The 26,388-nt window shown below is 42.5% G+C and overlaps 1 protein-coding gene across 1 annotated transcript in view; it reads left to right on the top strand.

The window, feature by feature from the left end:
- The first annotated feature begins 11,501 nt into the window (after positions 1–11,501).
- nkd1 (NKD inhibitor of WNT signaling pathway 1) overlaps positions 11,502–26,388 on the top strand; it is a 33,220-nt gene continuing 18,333 nt past the window's right edge. The window contains exons 1-3 of the mRNA XM_029428512.1: positions 11,502–11,651; positions 11,759–11,791; positions 12,046–12,185. Coding sequence (XP_029284372.1) covers positions 11,627–11,651; positions 11,759–11,791; positions 12,046–12,185 — 198 coding nt within the window. The 5' untranslated portion in view covers positions 11,502–11,626. The remainder of the gene's footprint in view (positions 11,652–11,758; positions 11,792–12,045; positions 12,186–26,388) is intronic.

The raw sequence follows: 26,388 nt of genomic DNA, 5'->3' as shown, positions 1-26,388 counted from the left end.
AATCGGTTGCATCCATCTACCGCTTATCCGGGGTCGGGTCGCGGGGGCAGCAGCTCCAGTAAAGAACCCCATCCTCCAGCTCCGACTGGGGGATCCCGAGGCGTTCCCAGTGAGGAGATATCATCTCTCCACCGAGTCCTGGGTCTTCCCCGGGGTCTCCTCCCAGCTGTGCCTGGAACACCTCCCTAGGGAGGCGCTCAGGTGGCTCCTTACTAGATGAACCACCTCAACTGGCTCCTTTCAACGTAAAGCAGCAGCGGCTCTACTCCGAGTCTCTCCTGATGGCTGAGCTTCTCGGCCTCTCTCTAAGGGAGACGCCACCCGTCTGAGAAAACATATTTTGGCCGCTTGTACCCGCGATCTCTGCAAAGTGATATATTAAAATGAAGTGGCCATCTTTTGTAAATGTAGGTATGACTATGTTTTATTTATATATGCATGAATGAAGAAACGTGTGAGTTTGCAGTTTAGCGTGAGTAGGATATCAGATTGTGTTTACCATTTTGTAGGTTGTGGTATATTGTGTTGTTTTTGTGAAATTGAATGAAACATCTTTATTTAACAGCAGTTCATGTCAGGTTAGATGCTTCTTCACTCAGAATGGGCTGTACTGTATATTAGCGAGCTAACGCTAACTTTGTCAGTTGGTTCAGTTAGCTACAGTTTAGTGCTGTGCAGATATGTTTCCACATTGCAAGAAGGGTAAATCTGAGTTTACAAACAGCTGGTGCAACCATAACAGCATATTTTAGCAAACCGAAGAAGATATTCAAATTTGCAGAAAATGTGTGACGTGGATTAAGTGCATGTACAGCTCTGGTATGTTTCTAACATCCACCCATCCCTCTGTGTCTATAAATCATTTAGCTCATTTAGTTACATGCTAAACACATTGAACACGTAAGTGGGACCACCCAAGTGTTTTATGTGTAAACGATAGCCAATGACAGTGTGATGCCTCGGCCCTGATAAGAGTCACTGAGGTGTAATATGAGTATATAACAAGTAACTGGCGCACACAATGTTTTAACAGGTGATTGCGAAGGTCACTGACGTTGAGGATCTCGCAGTAAGAGATTGTGGCGTGACCCATACGCTCTCCAGATGTTTCCCAACATGCGAAGGGACACGGACCTGAACCTGTTCCATCCACCAACACAAAACATATGAAAACTAAAAGTCTCTCAGAGAGCACATACCTTTGGCGAAGACTCGCAATCTATTTAAAAAACAATAATTCAGAAGTAGACTTTTCATTTAAAATTGTAACAACATTTTGAAGATGGGTAAACAATTCCATCTTCAATCTAATCGCCTGTTTGAATATACAATTAAAAAATGCATTTATTGTGTGTCAGAACACGTGGGTAGGAAATACAATAAACTGTATTTCATGATTATATCATAAAACTGTGTTAATATGTTCTTGCAATGTTTATTCCACTCCATTTTTATTCCATTTTCTTTTTTGTACCAGTTGGCAAACGAATGGCACAACCCATAGCAGGGTGACATCACTCTATGGACCCTCCACCCCCCTCTCCCTCCACCCCCGCCCCCACCTTCAGAGCCAATCATTGGCCCGCCAGCCAGCCATCCATCCGGCCAGCCTTTCTCTCTCTGGGAACACGACTTCATTACAGAGATGAATTGTCTTATTGTGAACACCCAACTGCCCTCTCTCACAGGAGAGGGCGGAGCCTCGCCGGACATCGGGGCATCATGCAGTGACCCGGCTTCAGGGGTCACTTCACCCACTGTTTGAAAAGCATCTCACGTAACGCATCACTGGATGACTGCCCCCTCTTCTCAGCCATGGGCCCTCTCCCAGCCACACCAGGCATCGATGCACTGAACATCTTTGTACATATTTTACAATACTTAATGAGTGTACACTTATAGAAGCTATGTATGTCTAAAACATGACTTTCTTAATGCAAAAACAACAAGTTTGTTCATTTTAGAGAAGACAAAATAAACTAAAATGTCAAAATATATTCAATATGCTTAAAGACTTTTGACAAAATAGGTTTTTGTTCAGTTAACTGTTTTATTTAAATGTATTTCTAGCCACAGCTGTACCTCTACTTGAACAATATTGTTGTGTAATACCTGATCTTTAAAGGAGAGTTTACTCTGCAATGTGACCCTGCAGGTACGGCCCCCTCTCGTGATGAAAGCAGTTTGTGGATGCTCATTTACTGGCACAGGCAGAATTTATTGTCTTTGATGCTCTATTTGAAGCTGACCTTGGTCACCATTGTGTAGGAAAGAGGCCAATTTCTTTGCAAGGCGTGCACTGTCAGGTCCAGCCAGCTTTATAAACCGTGGATGGAAAATCAGTCCTGTTTGCGAAGTAGGCAGTAGACACGCAAACCCTTGGAGGCAGACATCTGTGGGTCGAGCTGTAAAGAGTCAGGTTGGTTGGAGTGTTTGATCAGCTCCTGGAGGAAGCAGCAGTTTCCGCCTGTGGAGGACACAGTCCGTGTATGTCATTGTAAATGAACACATGCAAGGATCGTGAAACACGCCATCTAGCTCATAGCTCATAGTCATAGTTCTGCAAAGTTAAAAGTTAAAGCAGCTGATTTTCTGACAGCAAAATCAAATAAGAAAGTCGCTTTTAGTGATGAACCAGCAGAGAATTTTCACCTGAATCTGCAGCTCTCCTTAGAGGAGCGTTATAGTGAGTTTCAGCTCATTGTTTAGCTGTTCAGCCCACAACTTCACTGTTTTGGTTCTCACCGCTGTCGTTTCCAACCTCAGCGGGCAACTGTTTTCAGAGGAAACGCTCTAAAAAACCCACTGTGCACAACCTTCTCAGTGTCAAACTGCATACAGACACAGTTAGCAACTAGCTGGTGAACATAGTGCTGCTGAAGAGACATTTTTAACCCCTCAGGAGTTGGAAGAGACCGAACACAGAGCTAAAAGTGATTTTACGTTCATCAGATGGCCAGAAAACCAATTAAATATTGCTCTTTAACTACTGAATGTGTAAATATGCAGCTGTTTGCTTACAAGTTTTTAATGTCAACTTAAAAGATGATCAAATGCCAATGATGTGGCCGAAAAAACACAGTTATTGCAGGTTTAAGACGTACCTGCTCTGTTCCAGCCATTGTTTCGTGACATGCCTGGTTCAATGGAGTCTCATCTTCACTTTCCACCCATAGTTTACCAGCTGATCCAAGAATTTAAAGCACAACATTAAGTTTACCTCTCTTAAAGAGCAACATAACAGAAGCTGTGTGTGTGCCTACAGGTGCAACAGAGCACACTTCTCACTGAAACTAGAAACACTTTATTGAGCTTTAATTCATTATCAATGTTAGTATAAGCATGGCTCAGAGGTTCATATGTGCATTATATATACATGCATTGTACTCGTAAACCAATAAACTAACTAACGAAACTGTGAGGGCAATGAAACAGAGTTCAGTTACACTCAGCAAATTCCAAACAGACTTTGTCTGGTGTGCCAACTTTTGCTTAAAATAACTCACTTTTCACAGCATCAAAAATGTAGTTTTGTCCAATATTTGCAAAGTAGTTTCATCCGTAGTTTGCGTATCGTGCTAATTAACAAACGTTAGCATGCTATGATGCTAAACTAGGATGTGCCATGCTCATGCTAGCACTACACTTATCTTGTTAAACGTTTGTTTTAGCTGGGAAGAAAATTGGTGAGTATACGTGTGGTTTCCTAAGAACAACCGTGAATCATATTCTTAGAGTTTCCCATTCATGGAGCTGTCCAGAGCAGTCACAGGATCCATAAAGTGGATAAAAGGGGAACAAAGCTTGTACTTGCTATTGCTGTTGACATTCCTTTGCTTCAGCACACATGATTAAAACCACGAAAGTTGTTTTGGGAGAAAGAATCGTGTTTAGAGATGAAAACGTGGAACTATTGTATCATTACACTCGCACCATATTCAAGTGTTGAGGCACTTTGGTGCTACAAAAGGAATCAATGTGCTTTATTATTTATTTGTTTATTGTAACGTACAGTCGTTGAAATATTTTATGGAGGTAAAATCCAGCCAGTAAAGTATTTGTGTTGCTTTTATTGCTTTTCTTCTGAAATGTCCTCGCTGATTTCTCGCCAAGCAGCTACAGGCAGAATTCTGTGGCAGCGAGCCAACTCCGAAATGTTTTTATTGTTATGGAATTTCTTTTTTTAAGTACTTGCTTTAAAATGCTGCTTGAGGCATGCCTGTTCCTGCTGACAGCACTCTGTAGCTTGTGTCTGCTTAAATGACGTGCTTTACAAGATTTGCTTTTTAAGTAAACACATAAAAAGAACAATTTCAAAAACAATATGTTGTGAAATGCTCTTTGGAAGAGTTTTGTTCTGAAAGTGCTTCATATGATGTTGGGCAAGATCAGTGAATGCACGAGGCTTTACATGTACCTGATCATCTGCTCTCTTGTGCAGAGTTATGTTCATTCTTTCCTACATACATTCTTTAAATAAATTATTGTAGCTTTAATGTTCTTGTTCCTTCCAGAGATTAACCTCTTAATTGGTGAAATATACAACAGCACACTGTCGAGACACATAAAACCAATCTAACGTGACACATTTTAAAGCTGCATGAACCTCCTAAGGTGTCTTTCTCACACTTGTTTTGTTGGCTTGTTGCCTAAAAGTCTCGTTCTCCTTTGACAACTCCAGTAATTATAGAAACCCCGTAGTTTCCTTCATGCAGGTTACACTAATGCTGCTGTATTGCTCCTCCTTTGAGTAACTGTTTGGACATTTCAGATTTTGTTGCAATCTTTGCATCAGTGACAAAGTGTAGATGTCAGACAAATAATATTATAGTAATTTCTGCAGTGTCTAATGTTTGTAAAGATTTGGACTGCTTAGGCTGTTGCAATGGAGGACACAGTAATGGGATAGGGGATTTTGGTGGCTTCCAGGGATGTGCACAGATGAGGGGCTGTTGCTCTAATCCAAAACCCAATTTTCAAAGAATTGTCTTTCAATTGTTGAACTGAGGTACTATTTATGTATTTTATGCCTAAAGTTTTATTCATGCAACCACGACACCCAAAATAAAAGTTGTTTGTGCAACTTTAGCGCGTCCTTGTGTCCATGGTGGCTTCTATTGTGCTTCTACATCTCCATGAAGTACCCTCGTTTACAACAAGGACGATGTTGAAAGTTTCCCACTAACTGTTTCCTGTTTTTCTAGCAAATCTGGCGACTCATGACTTCTTCAAGCTGTCACAAGGGATCTAAATCAAATTGGTGCGGGTGTGATACATATTGTGTTCTTTCAGCAGAGATGTGTATTTTGATTTTCCGTTCTCCCAAAACAAAAAGGAGAAATTGCCCGTGCTTGTTTTCCTGTGGATCTGTGGGGGAAAGGTCACAGGTTTGTGGACAGGAAGCCTTTCTGCAACCAGAGCCCAGAGGCTCACTGCGCCCAGCCATACCCTTGTTATTCTGAAACAGGCCTCCTCGCTGCGGAAAGTGCTGCTAAATATTTGGGTATTACCCTGCCATTGTTTTCCCGTGTGGACCTCAGCCTCGCGTCTCAAGCCGAATGTCCTGAAGATGATATAACACTCAGTGCAATTCGATCGTGGCCTCTGCGATTGAACCCAAGCAGAGAGTGCAATTTCAAAGCCTGCTGAAACTATTCAAAACACCAGCGGCCCGTTAACGGCCCAGCATAATGAATTCCATGGAAGTGCGGGCCTCTATGTGTGGGAGACTCAGAGCTTAGCTAAATAAACCTTGTCTGGCTGAGTGGCCCCTCTGGTGCCCGGCCCTGTGGGGACGAGAGCAGCCTGCGCTCTCACAGGTCACTGGACGGGCTCAGTGTTAATGACAGCCTCATTTACCCTAAACTCACCGTTACATCCACGAGCAACATCCCACAAGTCACACCTCTACTCTGTCACAAAGGATAGGCTACTGTTGGCAAGGGCATTGTTCGTGGCTCAGCTTGAAATGATAAACTGCATCTACAGAGGGTTCATCTGAGTTGTGCTGGTTGGAGCTGATAGCAGAGATCACTAGTCCTCCCTGTGGCGGGAGGGACAGGCTCTGATTTTTTCCCCTTCTCGCTTCATTAACTATTCACATTTGCACCTTATGTGCAGATCACCATCGCCACCCCACGTGAGTCCTCGCAGTTCAAAGGCAGCGTTGCTTGGAAGTGTGCATGCCACCCGGGGAGTCGCCGGGCCTCGGACACCTGCAGGGTGGTGGGTGCTGAGAGCTTGGGCGTGTTTGGATCAGGGACTGAATTTTTCCTCTGAAGATGAGGAAAAGGTTTATGGCATGCTCCCATGAGAGTGTCACTGCTCTTTGAAGCTCCTGTCTTGGTGGCTGCTCTTATCTCGGGAAAGGATTATTTTATCTCCTCCTGGTTCTTTCTTTCTCTTCGTGTTCGTCTTCGCTTTCCGAAACTCAGGTTTTGTGCGGATCTCTTAGGAGATCTTCTCCTTGCCGTGGCTCTTTCACTCATTTCCAGTTTCCCCCTTTCATAGTACTCCCATCCCTCTTTCCACCACCACCCCCACTCTCCTCTCTCTGCTTCCTCTGCTGCACCCCATTCTCTTTTTTCTTTCCCCCTATCTCCTCTATTCTACCCTTCCAACACATGACAGACTGTGTAATTAATGAGCATCATAAACCTCTCTTTCTATTAGCTACCCATTAGTAAACCTGGCAAGCCTGTCATTTTGGACAAAAACACACAGCTCCTTCATTTGATCCCCACATCAAAGGAGGAACCCCACTGTTTTCGGCTGAATACACTAATTGTGTCCTCGTTCTGGATGGGGCTACACCCCCACCGCTTCAAAAAGGCAGCCAGTGCCGAGTGCAGATAGTAAAGAGAAGTACAGAAGCAGAAAGTATTGATTCAGGCCTACATTTGGAGAGTATTGGACGTTGGAGAAATGAACAGTCATTCAGCGGTGCGCCTGAAAGTCTGCACCAGATTGTGTTTATTCACTTGCTCTGTTCGGTTTTACTGTAGACACATTCTGCAAAAAAATAAATGTCAGTGGGCTTAAGGCCCTGTTACGAAGGTTTTACATGCTGCTGTGGAGATAAAAAGGAATTCTTAAGTGGGACATTTAGAATTCTCCTATTTTTCACTACGAACCAATAAAGTAAAATATGGGATGTAAAATATGGGATCAGCAATCTTATTAAGATAAATCTCATCTGGAAAGATTGTTTTAAAACTCTGTACTTGCATATATTGTCGTCTCACTGTAGTTTCAAACACTAATTAAGATCAAAACAAGCTTAAAGGTGTTACTGTACCTCCTTTAACTGAGTTTGTGTTTTACTCATACACAACTCATCATTTTAAAGACGTGTCATCTTAAATATGTGTTTTACACAAAACATTTGATAGAAATGTCCAATGTAGAAATGTTAAACCACGTCCTTTGTGCCTGGCATGTGTGTACATATTATTTCTGTTGTATACACTGCCATATAAAATGACTGGGGCATCAAATCCTCTCAGAAGAAAGAGCAGCTTCCTGTTAGTTAGTATAAATACATCAAAGCATTGACATTACATTTTATTCCACTTAGCAACCAAGAAAGTATTCATGTAAAGTAGGCTTAGTGCTGTAAAACCCCAAAATACACCAATGTGTCCTGGAATATTGTGAATCCAGGTTATTTCCATCGCTTCCAGTATGCAGAATGGCAAACGCATGCCATGCGCTCTTTGCCTCCCCGTAGTCCCTTCGCCTGACACATCACACGCTGGGCCACCACAATGGGCTGAGTCACCGCCGCTGCAGGAATCAACACTGTACTTCACTCACGATTGTCTTCTGCCCTTTATAACATCTGTGCCCTTTTGTTCCTCAAGATAAAGGCAACAGTCACATGTTTGAGCTCTAAGCGCCCAGCAGCTGCTCCTCTCTCCCGCTATATATGCTTCACATCCCCCTCCTCACCACCAGGCATCATTCCCTCCGGTGGGCTCTCCAGGCATCAGGCCCCTAACATTGTTACAAGGACATAAACACAGACAAACCATTAGATCTCCCTGAATCGGGCCGTCTGAATGCCCCCCATTATGCCTGTTTCCAGGGAGAATGCCGAGTTTTATGGTGGAATGAGCTATTGGCCACCAAGGTAGGAGCTCCCCCTGGTCAATAAATACCTACATCAATCAGGCAGGTGCCTAAAGAATTTAGCTTTTGTTCTATGAAGCGTATCTACCATAAAAGAAGAAACACAGCAGACAGATTTCCACAGGATTTGACAAATTCCTTAATAAAAGCCAAATATTTACTTCATTTATTCTCTGGATTTCATAAGGTGTCAAGCTAAAATAACTGCGTCGCGCCACGATTGATGGGAGGTTTGGGGGTTCACATCCATGAGATGGAACTCTTTCTTTAAACCCCCGCCACCTCCTCTCTCGCAGGCATCAAAGGCGAAGCTTGGAAATAGGGCCCGCAAAGCCATCTCTCCGTTGGCCTCTTCAAAGGACAGGAAGTGTGTCACAGGGACAGGCCTTCTTTCCCAGCAAATTCAGGCGAGTTGCTCTAATAACAAGCTCATCTGTGTGTCTGTGGCAGACTAGTTCAAAGGGGAGCCTGATTCCTCTTGGTACAACATGTGATGATAGTCGGGATGCAGAAACCTCTGTTTAGTAGAAAATGCATCTGGAGGGCTGCATCAGAGACGTGCGTCCAGTGTATAGTCACATCCCTAAAGATGTGGAAATCCTTCCCTGAAAATTGGGGCCAGATTACATTTTTGATCTTGGATTCCCCAGAAATCATCCCAACTCAGTTATATTTGCATATGCCACCTTTGGCTGTTAGCTGCTTTGCCATGTGCAGGAATTTATAGGACTTCCTGTGCAGGGAGTTGGTGTATGAAGGCTGGATTTATACTTGTGTGATACGGAGTTGCATAGCCTATGGCAGGGCTGGCCAAACTTTTGAGTGTGGGTCAAAGATATAAGGAGGTTACGGGCCAAACAATAGCAAATGGATAGTTTTCAACCAGTTACACTGCAAGAAAATCCACCAGATAATCCCAAACGCTTGACATTACACTAGTTTATTGGTGTGCCTACAAATTACAAAAAGTGTTTCTGTATCTGCTGCTTTTTTTAATTGGATTAAAATTAGATCAATACTTTTAAACTTTAATATGGCGCAAGATTACGACGCATATGTAAATGTAAGATGTAAATCTGTAAGTGTAATATTAAGATGCAACATGCAGAACAGGCAGACATGGTAAAGACATGAGATCATTTCACTGTGCCATTTATTAGATATATGTTGACGCCATGTTGTAGTTGATTTAAAAAAGATTCACTATCGTGTGTGTGTGTCTAAGCTCCTTGTAACAAAGCAATTAAATGAAGGTAAAAATGTGAAATACACAAATTAAATCCGCTTTCCTTCTACACTTTTTAATTTAAATTAATATACAGACAGTCTTCCAAACAAGATGCACGTCTGAGCTTGAGGCACATGGATACAGGCTGGGACCACCAGGCCTATAAACTTACACAGAGACCGAAACACCCAACCATGTGGGAGCAATCTACCAAATCTGTGATACATTTAACTTTTTAAGTGACTCTTCAACAAGTCCATTTACTTTTACAGATGTTGAGTTTTCAGATTATGTCCTAAAATTTAACAAAAACCTCCTCTACAAATTTAAATCCGATGTTTTTAAACATAAAAGGAAAAAATACACCATGACACGGAAATGACAAGAAAAGGGTTTTGATCTAAAATGAGAGCATCAGAAAAACATGTTTGTTTCTTGCGACTTGATCGCTAACACAGAAAGCTCTACTAACCTAGCTCCAGCTGACGGCTGAAACCTTTATTATATAGCGTATTGTCTCATTTAATTTAAATAATACTTATTGGTTGCACTGTAATGTCAAAGATGTGCAGTTATATTTATAATACCTAATCACAGTATTTATTTTGGGTGATTATTTGAGATTTAAAAACACATGAACTCAGGAAATGCAACAACGATAAGTGAAAAAGTGTTATATTTTTGAATTTCATTTTCATATACTGTGAAATTAGGATTATTTGTGTGTAAATGACCAAATAATCTCATAATGAATCTGCATAATTGGTCTTCCTCTTATATAACAAGTGAATAAATCGTATTAGAGATCACGTTTTTCAAATTATGGCATGAATTATTTCTCCTTGAGGTTTTCACTACATTTCAGTGAAAAAGAACAATGTTGCTAATCTGGGATTATTCAACAGTCAATATTACAAAAAAGACAAAGGATTGATAACCGGTTTCTCTCATGAATTTCTGACCCTGTACCGACCTTTGCTTTCTCGGATGAGGCCCACAGTGTGTATGTACGACTGTGTATTACATCGAGCCACTAGCAGCATGACACACGGCACAGTCTCTGTCTTTTATTCTATAATCAAAGACTTCAAAAATAATCTGCTGCCTCAGTCCAATAATAAACCTTATTCTCATGTCAAAGACCCCAAACGCACGCTGACCACAGAACATTTTATATTATTTTGTCCCCAGGAAGCTGAGAGGATTATTGCTGGTAAAGTTTATTACCAACATGACTTTATGGTCAAGAGAGGATCCAGTCATGTAACTTTATGCTGGCACGCTCTTATCAAGATTATTCATTATACATTCTAGACCTTGTACATAACACTTTGGGATTAGATGTAGGTCATTTAATGAACCATTCATGCTCCACTGAACTTTTTACCTTTTACTGATACGTTTCTGTATCGTTTTGCTTATTTGATATCTCAAATAAAATGTTCCAATGTTGTCTTTTGGATTTAATTGAGCTGAAGTGGTTGCCTCAAATCTGCTAAAGTCCTGGGACCCCTGCAACCACCCATGATAGCCCCCATGATAGCCCCCCATCTCGTGTTTGGAAACCATTGAGTGCGTTTACATGCACTTGCTTGTAGTGCGGGCTGAGGTGTAAATCCTGATCTTTTGTGGATTGAAATGAAGGTTTTATTGACGCCTCATCTGCGTTTTAAAGACAGAGAAGGTGCGTCAAGTCAGACAGAAAAAGTCAACTAACACCGGAAGTTGTTACACTGGTTTTCAATGTAAAATCAAGAACTAATAATACGAAATGCGAAGCTGTGGGGTTATTTGTGGGCGGTTGGTTCAGGCGTATAAATCGATGGTTTAACTTCAATTAAAACGTAAATAAAAAAATTGCAATTTGTGTCAAAGAAAATGTCAAGCGATAAATGATCTGAGAGGTTAAAACATAAGTTTCCTGGTTTCATATCGCCTACTAATACGGCTTATAAAATAGTGCATTCTGGCCACTTCTCATCTTTATTTTTGTTTTGATAATCATCATTGTGTGATGCCGGTGTCTCATCAATTAAGCGTTTTATTCTGAAAGCGTCGACCGGAAGCTGTATATTGTCCTGTGTGTGTCTTGTCAGCGGCTCTGGATCAAAGGCTCGTTTGGCTCTCCAGTCATACGGTCCTGCAGCACTGAGTCTGCTCCCGGTCTCCACGGACGCTCCTCTGTCTGGATATTTGTAGCCGGTTTTCTTTTTTCCCCTCTGGATTATATTCTTCTGATGGTTTTTAACTCCAACTCGATGCATAGAAATGGGTAAACTGCACTCGAAACATGGTAAGGATTCTTATTCCTAAGAGAAATCACAGCTATTACTTCATCTGGTGCTGCGAGACTTTCAAGTAACACTATTCATTGTCTTCTGACTTTCTTTCTCTCTAAAGCCGCTATTTGTAAACCGAGGGAGAGCCCAGAAGGTAAGCGCTTATATTTATATATTGTATATCTGATAAAGTGTCATATTTCAGTGAGTTAGTGAACAGAACATTTTGTAAGTGTCAGCTCATTAGAGCAGCATTACAGCGAAAAGTCTTGACTCTTTGAAGATGGACCGCTAATGGAAAACATGAGTGTAGCGCGAGCTGATATACTTTGTAGCGCGAGCTGATATACTTTGTAGCGCGAGCTGATATACTTTGTAGCTGCTAATAATGTGCCTCTTTGTTTTCAGGCGACAGTTTTGTAGTCAATGCCTGTTTGGCGAGAAAGGGAATCGATGACTGGCTCGTGAAGCAGAAATACTATTGCACGAGCTCTCGCCTCGAGCAACAGGACTGTCACCACAAGAATAACTGCGGTTTGACTACACGGGTGAGTACGACTCCGGTCCACGAGGTTCACGTATTTATGGTGAAGTAGCGCAAGAGAAGCTCGTTAACTCGTGCCGTCGCGGTGCTCGTGCGCATTTCACTTAATCAGGACGAGGTTTTAAATGTGCGCTTCAAGGCTTTTCACCTTATCAGCAGTTTTGCATGAGACATTTCGTCTCCAGCTTATGTTTGTCTTTTGCATTCTCTCCACAAAGTCTTGACGAACTTTCTCAAAGCAAACTTTTAACAATGAGGTTGGAAATGTATTCATGTTGGCTGCACAGAGTAAGTTGGATGATTTCAGACAGTGACACGTTCTGCGAATCAGTGATGTACTTTCTGTGCAGAAACACAAGCTGGCACTGTACAATCGAACCACAACGCACCTAGTCTTTGTTTTATGTTTCTCTGTGACACAATGCATGCTACCCTTCCTTCGGTAGACCTCTCATCCACTCGTGTAGGAAACAAATGTAGGTACCATCCTATGATCTGAGGTTTCTTTTTTTAGGAAACAATAGATCAAGCCTGAGTTGAAAGCATTGCAGTGTGACAGTCTGGTGACAAGTGTGGATTGTAAAGGCGGGGAGAAATGTTGGAGGTCACGCTTGTTTTGTATTTTGGCATTGGTGTAAACACTGTGCTGTTGTTGTCAAGTGGGGAAATCCTTTGGAATTGCTTCAGAGGAGCCTTTAGCCTCTTTGGTTAGTGAGGCCTTTCCTCAAAGAAAGCATGTTTGAGGAATTGGAGCCCATCAAAAAAAAAGAGAAGGAAAATCAGTTCCTCCACCCACGATCCAGACACTTGCAGAAATGCATCTATCCATTAAATGCAGCCCATAATCCAGGATCTCTTGCATTTCAACACATTAAAACAGCTGTTGTGATGTTTCGCATGATTTTCCTTTTAAAATACTTTACTCACTTTACTTAATAGTTATCATTATCATTAGCATGTAGCTGCTTGTTGAAACAATCACTCTTGTTTTCCCCTTCTCTTTCCCTCTCATGTGCTTCTTTACGACTCTTGCTCATACAGCATGCAGCAGTTCTCGTGTAAAGGTCATGTTACACCATGCATTTAAAGTGATTATCATGCATGCAAGCAAGAAACAACTGCACATGCTGGGTTGAATTCTTGAAAAAAAATGAGCCGTTGGTATGAGGATTTATTTGCATGCTGGTGAGGAGAAGCCAAGCACACTTGAGGAAGTTTTAGGCAACAGATTCAACCCCAAGTCAGGTCCAAAGTCCACCATTGTTTGGGTCTTCTGCAGCACGGTGTTTTTTTATAGCAGCCATGGTGTTGCAGGCTGAGTTAGAGAGAGAGAGGTTGTGGTCATTTTATGATAGTCAATTAAATGTGCATGACGTGCGAGCGAGTGAGTGTGTGTGGTACATGTGTTGGAAGTTTTGAACTGGCTTTACATGTTGCACCCACATGGTGTCAAAGTTGCTAATCCTGACATGTGCCCAAAGCTGCAATAAACGTCTTCATATAGTAATAGGATCCGACTCACTCAGGCTGTGGAGATTGGCTCTTTTGAGAAACACCTGAAACTGAGTTTTTTTTCTGCAGCAGAAACGCCATGCCATTGGTTGCTTATGTGTTAAATGGGCTTCATACGCTTTGGGCAATTTAAGCATTTAAAACCACATCATTACCATGCAATTACCATACATTAGTACTACAAGAACAAATATTCATTATTTTGTTCCTGGAAATACCCACGTGCTGCTTTTCCAACAGTGTTGTGTAAAGTTTTGGCCCAGGATGGAACAGGAGCCCCCGCTGAAATGGTTGAATGTTTCTTTGAAACATTTGGAGTTAGTGGAGCTTAGTTTCTATAAATAATTCACGTCTGGGTGCCTAATGGCTTTTATAGCTCAGAGGGAAAATGAATAAAAGAAGAAAGGTGTTTCCACCATCAATATGTATTTGGGTGCTTTTCCCTTTTTTGCTTAGTGATTATAAAGTGAATACAAAATATTTAATATTTACAAGTTTAAGCCATTTGTTTGCTTCTTGCTGTTGTAATTGAACATATCTTACACTCATGAAGTTGTGGTTTATATAAGTAATGCACAGAGGGTCGAATAGTTATTCACACGTGGAGCTTTTGGCATTACAACGATCAAACATCCACGACTTTGGTATTCAGACTTTGATTTCTGAATGGGACAATTTCATGTTGAGTCTACTCACACATGGCATGAGAATTGTGGATTGATTAGCCACCCCCCACCCCCCCCCCTCTCACCACGGTGCCACCACTACTGCAGGGTCGTGTTGAGTTGTAAAACAAAGAATGTTGTCAGATCCTGCACAGGCTGCAGGATTTTGAAAGTGTTCTGATTATCTGGACTGCTAAGGAGAGACCCCCATAAGTTTTCTCTGCAACTTTTTAAAATATAAATGTTCTCATCAATCTGATACGACAGCGTTTCCAAGATGTGTGCTTTAATACCGTTGGCCTCCACAAAAATGTTGTAGCTTGTCTAAAAAACATCTAACTTTATACTGGTACTTTTAACATTTGGCATGTACGCTTTAAGCTCTATCCTAAATATTATAACAACAACATTAATGGGTTTCAACTAACGATTGTTTAAATGTTCAATTAATCGATTAACTGTTGCAGCTCTTGATTTTCTTTTATGTTAATATGTTAATATTTCCTGTGCATTCATGGATTAAATTCAACGTCTGAAAGTGATTTTACTTCTAAAACATACTCTAAAGATTATAAATGAATTCTTCTTATTCTCCATATCATCTGCTTTAACTGTATTAAAAGTCTTAACGCTCTCTGAGAAGAAATATAAAAGCTCGACCCCACGGTGCTTTCAAATAAAACCAGAAGCCAGAATGTGAGCCAACTCTCTTAGCTTTAAAAGCTGTCCATATTGTATAGGATACCTGGTGAGATAGTTATTTATAGCCGCTGTTCTTTGAGCCCCCCTCCCAGCTGAACCAGGGTCCAGGAGAATGTGGGTCGGGTGTCAACAGTAGGGAGTCCACGCTTGGAATTCTTTTGATCTGATCTTTTCCAAACCATATTCCCTGTGGGAACAATGCCGGTTTAATACAAGTCATTCTAAAGGGCTGCTCACATTAGCAGTTTGTCTTCATTAATACTTTAAAAACTAAACTGTGGTTAAGTACGCCGCAGATACATTGAGACATAAAGATGCACTTGAGAGCTTGGTGATGTTTCCATGCAGACTCTACACCCATTCATGAGTTGTGCAGGCAGATGAAGTTGGGTTGAGCTTGGCACTGAGTGAGTGGTGTGGGCAGGTGGGTCTCTCTGAACACATGAGATCCAGGTCATGTGAGCCTCGGCACACTTTCTCCCCTGTGTACAGCATGGTGTCTACACCTACCCATAAATGTGATATGTTATGTGCACACTGCAAAATTATGTTGCTGACATAGACATTGATAGGTTACTCCCAACTTATGACTTGGGAGTTCACATTTCTGTCGGGTAGTTTATTAGGTTGCTTCTCTTGGTATCAGATGAAGGAAAAGTATTTTTGAAGCATGTCACGAGTGAAATATATATTTTAATGGTTATTTCTCCCAAAGTTACCCCTTTCTGTTCTTAATTACCCCCCCCCCCCCCCCCCCCCCCCCCTCGTGTGGTTCTCCCCTCACCTCCTCTCTCCCCTCCTAGCCTCCATCTGTTTCTTGCCTTCACCCTGTGGCCCTGTGTTGGTTGCTGCTGATGAAATGAGACTGCATTTTAAGTGGGCCATGCAGGGAGGTGTTTGTAGTGACAGTGATGGCTCCTCCTCTGCTGTGAAGCCATACCCTCTGTGTGAGACCTCCAGTCTTCCCGAGCTGCTCCTCTCCTTCCAAAGCTTGTATATATTTTTCAATCTGAGCTCCAACTTGTATGGAAGCGTAGACAAAAAGCAAAGGAACGTCTGACGACAGAACGCAACTCAAAAGTGAATCCCAGTGAAACTTCTGCCCCCAACCCTCTTGTCTCCCAGTTGGTTGCCAGCCCTTTGATTTTTTTTTTTTGGAAAGTAGAAAGGTTTTTTGTTTTTTGGAAGTAGGCCTAAAGCCTTTAAACGCATTCCCTCAGCCTCCAAGTCTGATAAAAGACATGGCAGGTTTTGCGCCCCCTTCGTCTTTCGCTTCTGCTGTTGTGCTTTTTCTCTCCTTGTCGTTTTCACAAAGCGAGGACCCTGAAAGCACCTTTCAAATGCAGACTCCTCTTCCTCTTTCTCTCCTTCTTTCTGTCCTCCTTCCTGTGCGTTTTCTTTTCCCACCGGCTGGCCTCTTGTGCATGCTGTGTGACGTATGCCCCTCTCCCACCGGGCTCTACCCCCTCTGTGCTCCCAAGGGACCGAGGGCCTGTTGTTGGTCTTTGAAGAGGCTGGGAGAAAAGTTTGGAGCCACACTCTAAAAAGAAGAAAAGCCGTAGCCTATGGGGAGGAGGGGTAGCACCTGGCTATAGAGGGGCTCTGTGATTTTTGTTTTGTTTTTCCATGAGAAGATGGCGTGGAAGTCTTGGGCTGACGTCAACGTAGCTGGGGGACTGGGAGGTTCGAGGATGTGCAGGTGGCTTTAATGTTACCTCCGGCATCATATGTCACATAGATTACTAAAAGCTGGAGGAGATTCTCCTGGGTGACGACAAAGCAGAGCGGATGAGTCGGTTTCTGTGAATGGCGCCTTCTGGAAATGTTTCCTGTGAAAGAATGACTGGTTTAGAGTAAGCTAAAGCCCTAGTGGCATGTAGACATTTGATCAGGTTTATCCACTTTTCTCCTTTTTTGTGCTAAAGCATCCCCTCGCCGTCTCTGTTATGTATGTCACGATGGCCATTATACATCCCTTCTAAATTTGATTAAGAAATGTGGGTGTTCAGTGTAGGTGTAGAGGTGTCAGAGTTCTTTAACAAGTGTCATAACATGTTTAAAATGTGTAAAAGCAATGATCAACTGTCACGTGTAGGTGTAGGAATAAAATCATGTAATTAGCATCTTAATGGTATGAGTGAACTGGCTCACATGTACGTGCAAATCTGTTCATGCATGTGCAGTATGTCTGGAGTCAGCTGTCCAGATGCACTCCAGAGATCAAAGGATTCTGAGGAAATGTGCTCTAAATCTCAGGGGATTAGCAACTGAGATTGTGCTTTGTTTCCCAAAATATACGCTCAGTATACGGATAGCTGTTGATCAAAGTGTCTCTCACCACCCCCGTCACAGATACATTTAGGCTGGAGGGTTTTGTTTCACACTTGAGGGTGGCATTTATTTCACAATTCTAGGAAATGGTTAGATTTTTAGGATGTTTAGCTCTCCTTGTTTTGAAAGTGGACTTGCGATTTGAAAGGCATGTGCTCAGTGTATAGTATAAACAGTGAGATAATCAGAGCAGATAATCAGGATCCAAATCGACTGACATCATCGTCTTTGCAGTAATGCTTACATATCTTCAACCTTTTGATGTGTGTTTGCTAAAGCTTCTGGAAATTGTCTCTTTCCACGTTTGACTGGAAATATTACGGTAGAAAGGAGAGCAATTCCTTTTATATTGTAGTTGATAGATAATGGCTAGTTTCATGCAGCCAATACAGTAGATCAAAGACTTTTACAAGCAGGCACTTATTATATTCCTTTGATAGATACAAAAAAAGAAAAGTATTATTATGTTTTGGCTTTTGCAGAGGGCCGCTGCGGTAAGGACTCAGCCTTGGTACATGGGCCGCCCGCTCTACCAGGTGACATATCTGCGTGCACAGATGTTGATTTTGATGCAAAGGAAGATTTTATTATTGCACAAATGTAAAAATATACCCCTAAAAGTACGGAGGTTTTGACAGAATGAAAAGGAAGAAGTGTTGAGGAACAGTAGTCATAGTTGATTGAGTTATAGTCTTTCATATGACTTAAATGTACAAGTCTGTACTCTAAACTGCATTTCTACTCAGACTTTTGAAAGCATTATACAGAAACAACAACAATCTTAGGTACTCACGCAACCCCAAAACAATCTAAATATATCTCTGAATATAAATGTAGTCTGTTATCGGTTAGATATTTCATGCGGGGGTCTGGGGCTCCTGTAGTGTCGCTCAGCTCCTCTGCCCATTTTAATCACCCACTTAAAAGGCTCTGGTGAAGAGGGTGTTTAAGTGTTTAAACCTTGAATAATTCTCTCTTGTTTGTTTATCAGGTTCCCTTGCGGGTTGCGCTCTGGCCCGTGCAGTAAATGCTGAATAATTTCACAGAGCACTCCAAGTGGCTCTTACATAGGACGTGATCAACATCTGCATAAAACTGCTATCAATCTCTCATGAGGGTGCGCACACGCACAGCATCGTGCATGCACACGCACAGCATCGTGCATGCACACGCACAGCATCGTGCATGCACACGCACAGCATCGTGCATGCACACGCACAGCATCGTGCGTGAGCATACACTCATGGGCCATGAAGCACACAGGCACATTACCCATTTGTTTACCCTAATATGTGAATCCATTTATCACTGCTAACAGACGCAGAGTCCCAGTGTGATTCCCTTCCACTTGTTTTTCTTACAAACTGGTCACCAGTGATGGACTCCACAGCTTCCATGAGCCCTGCTGTTGTATTTATCCTGCATGTTTTTTGGAGCTTTGGTGACCAGGCCTCTAAGGCCACCTGAGGTAGAGCGAATGCAGGAAGTGGATTTAGATAAACAGAGTTGGGAGAGCATTGTGCCTCCCACAGACAGAGGTTCCAGGGCTCTTCAGCTCTTCCTGTGGCGCCACGACTGGAGGAGGTCTGGATTGTCTGTTAGGGGATGTTTTTGGTGGAAGGAAAGCTAAACAGAGGAGCGGCCCTGCTGAAAGGAAAGCTGTCCTCCCCTGGTGTGTTTATGCTCCACAGGTGCCGCAACCTAAAGAGGACCTCACCCTATAGACTCTCAGTGAAGCAGGTCATCCCTGGGCTCCCCACAACACTGTTGGACAAAGGATTTGTAGGTCTTTAGGGGACTGCTTTGACATAGGCTTGTATTTAAAGTGCAGGATCTACCATTCTGAGGCTTAGGTGCAGCGCCCACAAAGTTTTGTGCACCATCTGAGCCGAATGAATGTAAAATTAATGTAGAGCATAACTGAATGAATCTGCTCTATCTTTTTGTACACATATATGGTAATAATAATGGTCCAAAATGATGTGAAACTGCCTATATTGTGGGAAGACACCCAAATCCCCCAGTAAATACATACACCTAAGTCTTCCACAAACTTAAGGAAACCCTGAAAGTGTTCTTGTCTCAAGCATAAAATCTATCCCCACCATATCGTCTTTTTCTTTACTTGTTGTAAGTTCTTGTCTAGCGTTGGGAGATATGTTAACATTTTCCAACCGGCCACCATTGGTCAAACAACCGGCGATATATTTGCACCTGGTTTGTATGTGTGCACGCATGTGTGCACGGGCAGACCCCTGTCGAGCGGCGGAGCACACTTCATTCAAACTTGACAGAAACAGAATAAAACTCACCAAACCTTTTATTAAGCCTTTCCACTGTTCCAACAATCACCAGCTCTAGTTTGGTCAAAATAAACCCTTAATTCACTGCGTTAGGCGTGAAAATGTGTATTTTCACTGACGATTTGACACATTTGTTTCCCCGCTCATCAGATGTCCGCTGAGCATTGGCTCTCACTCGCTCTTCGGATGTAGAAATTGGCAAAAAAAACAACAACCGACAATAAACACAATATATTCATCCAATTTGCCCGACCCTAAAGCCGAGGCTCACACAAGTCACAAGACATTACATTTGATTCCACTTTATCTCTGCGGAGATTTGTGGATATAACTTTTCTTAAGTCACACATGGTGTTCCATATTAGTTCTGCTTCCCGTATGCTGATGATTATTTCACTTTTATTCAAAACGCATGCGATGGAGCAGTGGAACCAACGGACGTGATGCGCCTGTTGAATGAATTCAGGGGTTGAGATGTATGAGCATCAGTAATAGATTTTGCTAGCAGTTTCAAACTGAGTAACTTACTCCGCTCCAAGTTCATTATGGTGAGCAGTGACACAAGCCACTAATTCCAGTCAGCTATGAATAGAAACCTGCCCCTGGCACCAGCGCACTTGTATATAGTAGTTGAAGTGTCTATTTCTGCTGCTATGTTTACTTGCAAAGTTGAAACACTGTCTGTAATTACAGGGATTTTAGGTCCACAGTTAAAAGGTCAGATATGAGGGATGTTTAGAGGTAGTGGCTTGTGGCTGGCAGGATGTCTGCTCGAAACATGGTGTGTGTGTGCGTGTGTGTGCGTGTGTGTGTGTGTGTGTGTACAGCCACCTTAATGTTGAGGTCAATTACATCTGGTCAACATCCACACGTCAGAGGTTTTCATAACTGTCACCCTACCACACGGAGCTCTGCTGTTTATTGCAGTAGTAAGTGGCATTAAATTAAATAAGAAGGGCCGGTAGTTAAAGATGTTACTAACAACTGTCATGTGGAGGAATTGCAGGGATCTGATTAGGGATTACACAATACCAGAAATAGAGTAGTCGACGCCAATACCAGTGAAATTCCATAATTCTTGTCCATAATAAAAACTAAAAACAATAATAACATGTTATTCAACATACAGTTTTTAAGGAAGTTTAACAGGTCATGATATCCTCTCCAAGATCTGTTTGGTATTCCTTTGAATCTCCTTCAAACAACTGTAAACTCGAATAAGATTAACGGTACGGTTATGGTACCTACGGTACTGTAGAAAAACGAGTACCGTCACATTCTCACAATTTTGGCATCGACTTACTACCGAAGTATCGGATCTCGTGACATCCCTGCATGTGATTATAAATCAGCTTTTATGACATCTCCTCATCTACAGTAAATCTACAGATTGTGCAGTGACTGGATCGCATCCAGACTGCAATGCAACCCTGACAACTAACATTATTCAGTAGATCAGTTAGTAATATGAGCAATATGCATCCCAGCTTGTTACCTAACATGTCTTGGCTGCATCAGACAATAGAAAGCACATTAAAGAGAAGGCTTTGTCTCTACACTTAGATGTCTTTTATTAATAAAACATTACAAACTGGAAGACATGTCTAGTGTCTTCTTTCTAAGGTAACTTACAAGTAAGTTCATATTTTTAGGGCATGTCATCTGAATTTGTTAACACGCGATTAGATATTGTGGAAACATGAAGGATCTCAGCATGAATATGTCCTATTTTATTGTTTCCTTGTAGCTACTGACATGACAGGTTACAGAGGTATTTATTCTCATTTGGCTGTGGTGGCTAAAGGTTTAAGTGCCTGTCACTTTCTTGCTGCCCTCGAGGTAGACTTCCTGGCTAAAACCTTGTTCCTCCCACACTTTGCAGCACTTGAGCCTGGCGTCTGAAGCCACCCAGACGACTGAAGGACTGTCTCTCCTCAAAGAGAGCTTTGACTAATTACTAAGACCCTCTAGACACAGTGTAGCACACTCGCTGCTAAACACAGTGGAAGCAGGCTTGTCGCCAACTAGTCGTCTTAAATGTATAATCCATCACATTTTTGCAATAATGATTGACACACATGCACACACTCTGTAAGCTCATGTCACCTCAGCAGGACGAGTCCGTGCTATTTGCCAAGGAAGTTAAAGGTTCCTGTCTCCCAGCAAACTCATTTCCTTCATGAAGGGTGAGATCCTATTGCTGTACTAACCACACAAGCTTTTGGAGATGAGGTGTGTCATTTTGACTCCAACTCCTCTCTTTCTCTCCTCTCGTTTACTCATTCTTTGGAACTGAGCTTCACTTTGAATTCAGAGGGCCATAATGTTGTGATTTGTTACTCTTGGCAGCCGGAGACCACCTGTAAATCAAGGCCAAGCGACAGGCTGTCTCCATTCCCTTCCAAACCATAGCTTCCTCTTGGGAATGCAAAGTACCAAAGTGGAGTTCATTGGCTGGTGGAGAATGTGTTTTGTGGATTCACCTCTAGCTCAGATTCCACGTTAACTCTCTGACTCCCAAGGAAACTTGAGGATAAAAACAGAAGTGGCTTTGCTCCTGCTGTCTGCTCACATGTTAACTTTAATGCTGCCGGGAAAGTCCCGACTTACGAGCGGTTGTCCCGAATCCTGTCCTGTTTGTCCCGAAAATTAGACAAACCCGAGTTTTGATGAGTTATAACCTAATAAAACATTAATTATTGAACGTTGGGAAACATTATGTTGGCACTGTTATGTTTGTAGCCTACACTAGTTATCGGGGTCATTCCTATGTTCCCTGCTCTGATTCCCAATTTCTCACAGAAGGACGCTTTGTCAGGTCCCCCATACGGCACCGGGTCCCGCTTGACGTCACTTAGGTTTAAGCAACGAAACTACTTGGTTAGGTTTAGGATAAGATCGTGGTTTGGGTTAATATAAGTGCGTTTTTGACAACCTGGGAATGAGATCGGTCTGGTTCCCCAGCTCTATATAGCACAAAGCCTGCATGTCCTGCAGCTCTGCATTTGACTGTGGGAACTCATCAAAGGGAACGCAGTGTGGAGTTGGACATTGGGCCCTTTGAAGTGAATCCCTAACAACATAAAACCATTGCTTTATGTTGTTATGTTATGTAAAGTTTACTTAAAAGAATATTCTCTTTTATATATATATATAATATATATATAGAATAAACACTCTTTTTAATGGTCACACACAGTGAAATTTGTTCTCTGCTTTTAACCCATCCTAGTACCAGGAGTCTACCTAGGAGCAGTGGGCAGCTAATGTACAGCACCCAGGGAGCAATGGGAGTGAGGGGGGGGAAGGGGGATGTCCAGTGCCTTGCTCAAGGGCACCACGGCAGGGCAGGAGGTGAACTGGGACCTCTCCAAGTAGCAGTCCATCCATTTAGGTCAGGTCAGTGACTTGAACCAGCAACCCTACGGCTCACAGTCCAAGCCCCTCCTGACTGAGCCACTGCCGGACGATTGAACCGGGGATCATAGATACGCTCCCGAATTGTGGCTAGTCTTTTAGCTCTAACTTTGCATAGCAGCGATGTAACTTTGTTGAATCAAAACATTTACGGAGGGAAATGAAACCATCCATTGCGGACATGGAGCCTGGTGTGTGGGGGGGGGGTAATACCTGTAGATCTTTGCTGCCTTATGCGATATGAAACAAAGCGCTATGCAAAGTCTGCAGGAAAGAAGCAAACTATTGCTTATTCCTGGCACTCACATCAATTCTGTGCATCACAGCTAGTGCTGTCTTTTTCAACGTTACACGCTGATTTAAAAGAAAGTAAGCGAATATTAGTGATTTCTTGTTGTAGAAAATGAAAGTACTCAGCTATTGGTGTCTCTAAATTGCTGGAGGGGTGATCATGCAGTAAGACTCTTGATCTTGACATCCTCTCGCTCTCCTCTCTGAGATAAACAATGTGATAAATGTTAATTGCTGTGGTTACATATTTTTCAAAAGCTAATAAAGGTTGTTACCTTGAGTAACAGGTTGGGTTTAGCGCCCGAGGGACTGGCTGAGCCGTAAAAGCTTATCTTTGCAGGTGTAAAAGTTTTGTAAATGGGTCATTAAAATGTTGGCCAACTTCACACATAAAACACAAAAAGGGAGAGGGGGAGGGAGATTACTTCAGATCAGCATGTTTCTGAAGCATAGAGATGAAGGCTGTAAATCTTTGCTAATATTCCACTGAGCCTTTCAGGAGGCAGCCTTTGATGTGGGTGAGGTAATGTGACCAGCAGTGTTTGCAATGTTAATCTGACGTGGAGAGATGAATGGTGGCTGTGCATCACTTGACAAAAGAAGGGCATAAAATCACAGCTCTTAAAAAAACAAATGCATTAAGAGAGCAAACAACACGTGTGCACAAACTCACACATCCACATGAATGTACACGCGTGCTCGTACACTGCAGACGTGTCTTTGCAACGTCAGAGAGTTAATTTACACTGACATACGGTATAATTTGACTTAATATATAGTATGCAAAGAATAAATCCACTGAACCGCACCTCCTCCGTATGCTGGACTTTTTCTTCAACCTCACTAAGTGTGTGTATGGTCTGTGTGTGTGTGTGTGTGTGTGTGTGTGTGTGTGTGTGTGGAGAATCCCTGTGTCGTGAACTGGAGTTAACACGGTAAGCCTTCTGGCATGTGCTGCCTCCTCAAACCCCTCCAGTCTTGGTGTTGCTGACCATGCACACTTTAATCATAGAGCAGCTTCCTCCAACCTGCCTGCTGATGGATCCCAACTCTGTGGCTATAATTTCCTTCCTGGGGTGCAGGGAGAGAAGAGGGTGTGCCGTGACTGACTGGTGTCAGGCACGGGGCCGCAGAGTCTGCAGAGAAGGTGTCTGTCTTTGATGTTCCCTCTGAGACGTCAAATTACACGTTAGCCCTCTTTAGTCGGCAGAGTTAAAGGACTTACTTTTCCAATTATTTATCCAGTTTGTCGTCCACTCAACTCAAGTATTGCACTTTCTCTAGAGTTGGTGAAAAATCAAGTCAAACAAAGTGGTTGAGATGCAGAAGAGAAAGCTTTAATGGTCTACATGTGGTTTTAAAATTTGGGTTTTTAACAACTTGATGACAGTTTTCACTTCTGATGAAGCCCCTAAAATGTGCTTTTTATTTTTTTTGCATAGTTATCTAATGCTGCTAAGCTGTGTACTATTTGTTCTGAAATATAGAAAGTGTGCACTAAATATATTGTACAGTGCTCCAGATTAAAAACATCCAACCAGATAGCTTATGTTTTGTTAATGGTGCATGTGAAGGGCTCAACATCAAACGATTTACAGTCTGTGACCTCTGGAAAGGCATTGAGCTTCTTATCAAAGCCATAAAATTGCATTGTAAAACACAGCAGATATGACTACCTCTGGGCACTGCAGACTGCTTATAAGATCCGTTTTGTGCATTTATTTGATTTGTTGTAGAGCTCTGACCCAAGCATCTGTTCTCCCGGAGCTAATTCAAGAAACGATGTGACGATGAGCCTGATAGTCTCTTTGTAGAAACAAAACAAAAACAAATATATCTTGTTTGGCTGCAGAACAATTCAAAGACATTAATTTGCCACGGCTCTCAGTCTGGAAGGTGTTGTATGAAAACTGGCCTCGTCTCCCCTCCCTCCATAAATGGGACCGTCTCGCGTCAGCTTTGCTATGCTATACGATTATCTGAGATCTTTATTTCATGTGTGAAAACTGATCCCCTTTGAAGCCTCACTCAGAGGCAGTGCAGCGCTTCACTACCTCACATCAACACTCTCTATCTTGGCTCCATCTCGGGGCGTCATGTTTTACGGCTACGTGGGGCTTTGAATGAGGCTGTTTAATGCTTCTGGAAGGTGAGGAGCACTCCAGCGTAACAAACTGGAAAAAGACTGGACCCAGGTTTAAAAGGCTGTCTGATGATGACTGGTGGTCCGTTTAGTTGTTGTGTTCCCCCCCCCCCCCCCCTCCCTCCCTCCACCACACGTACCTCACGTTGCAGGATAGGCACCGCTCCAGATTCCAAGAGTTGTGCTCGGTCCTTTGAAACGGCCTCCGGTGTATCTCAGTTTACTCTTTGGGGTGGTGGAGAGGGATGGGTATTTCCTCTCTTGAGGTCCTCTGCGAGTAACACTACACCTATAAGCTAATTTGCAGCTCTAAAACTAACACAAGTGTTTTGTTGTTTTACTTCTCGGTTTCCAACATGGGGGCTGTGTGCGCGCTAACAGAGTTTTTGAAATTCCCAAGCTATTCAGCTGTTTTCTCCATTAGTAATTCATAAACTTAAACTAATGGCTGCTCTCCAGGCTATCAGTGAAAATCATTTTATTTGCCAAGTGCACTAACTTTATGGTACAAAGACACGATGACATGTTTATCTTACCTGGTACAAGGACAGCAAGGCATAACGTGTCTCGTACTATCCCTTTTGTATTTCCCGTAGTCTTCTATACCTTTCAATCGTACCGATACTGGACATCGTGTCGCTGTGATGAATATGACACAAGTGAGAATAATCACATCTCACTTTCTGTAATGCTCTGTTTCACCCTGTAGAGAGCTCTCTGGCTTTTATGTGAGTGTCAGTGACCTCAGCCGTCTCCTGTTTGAAAGGCCCAGGGGAAGCAGACACGTACTTGGAGAAGCACCGCTGCCATTACCACATCCTCCCTTGTCTCTGTCACTCTTTC

This window comes from Cottoperca gobio, chromosome 3 (assembly GCF_900634415.1).
Source record: "Cottoperca gobio chromosome 3, fCotGob3.1, whole genome shotgun sequence".
Lineage (NCBI taxonomy): Eukaryota > Metazoa > Chordata > Actinopteri > Perciformes > Bovichtidae > Cottoperca > Cottoperca gobio.
The sequence above is the reverse complement of the archived record's forward strand: the minus strand, read 5'-3'. Positions and strand labels throughout refer to the sequence as shown.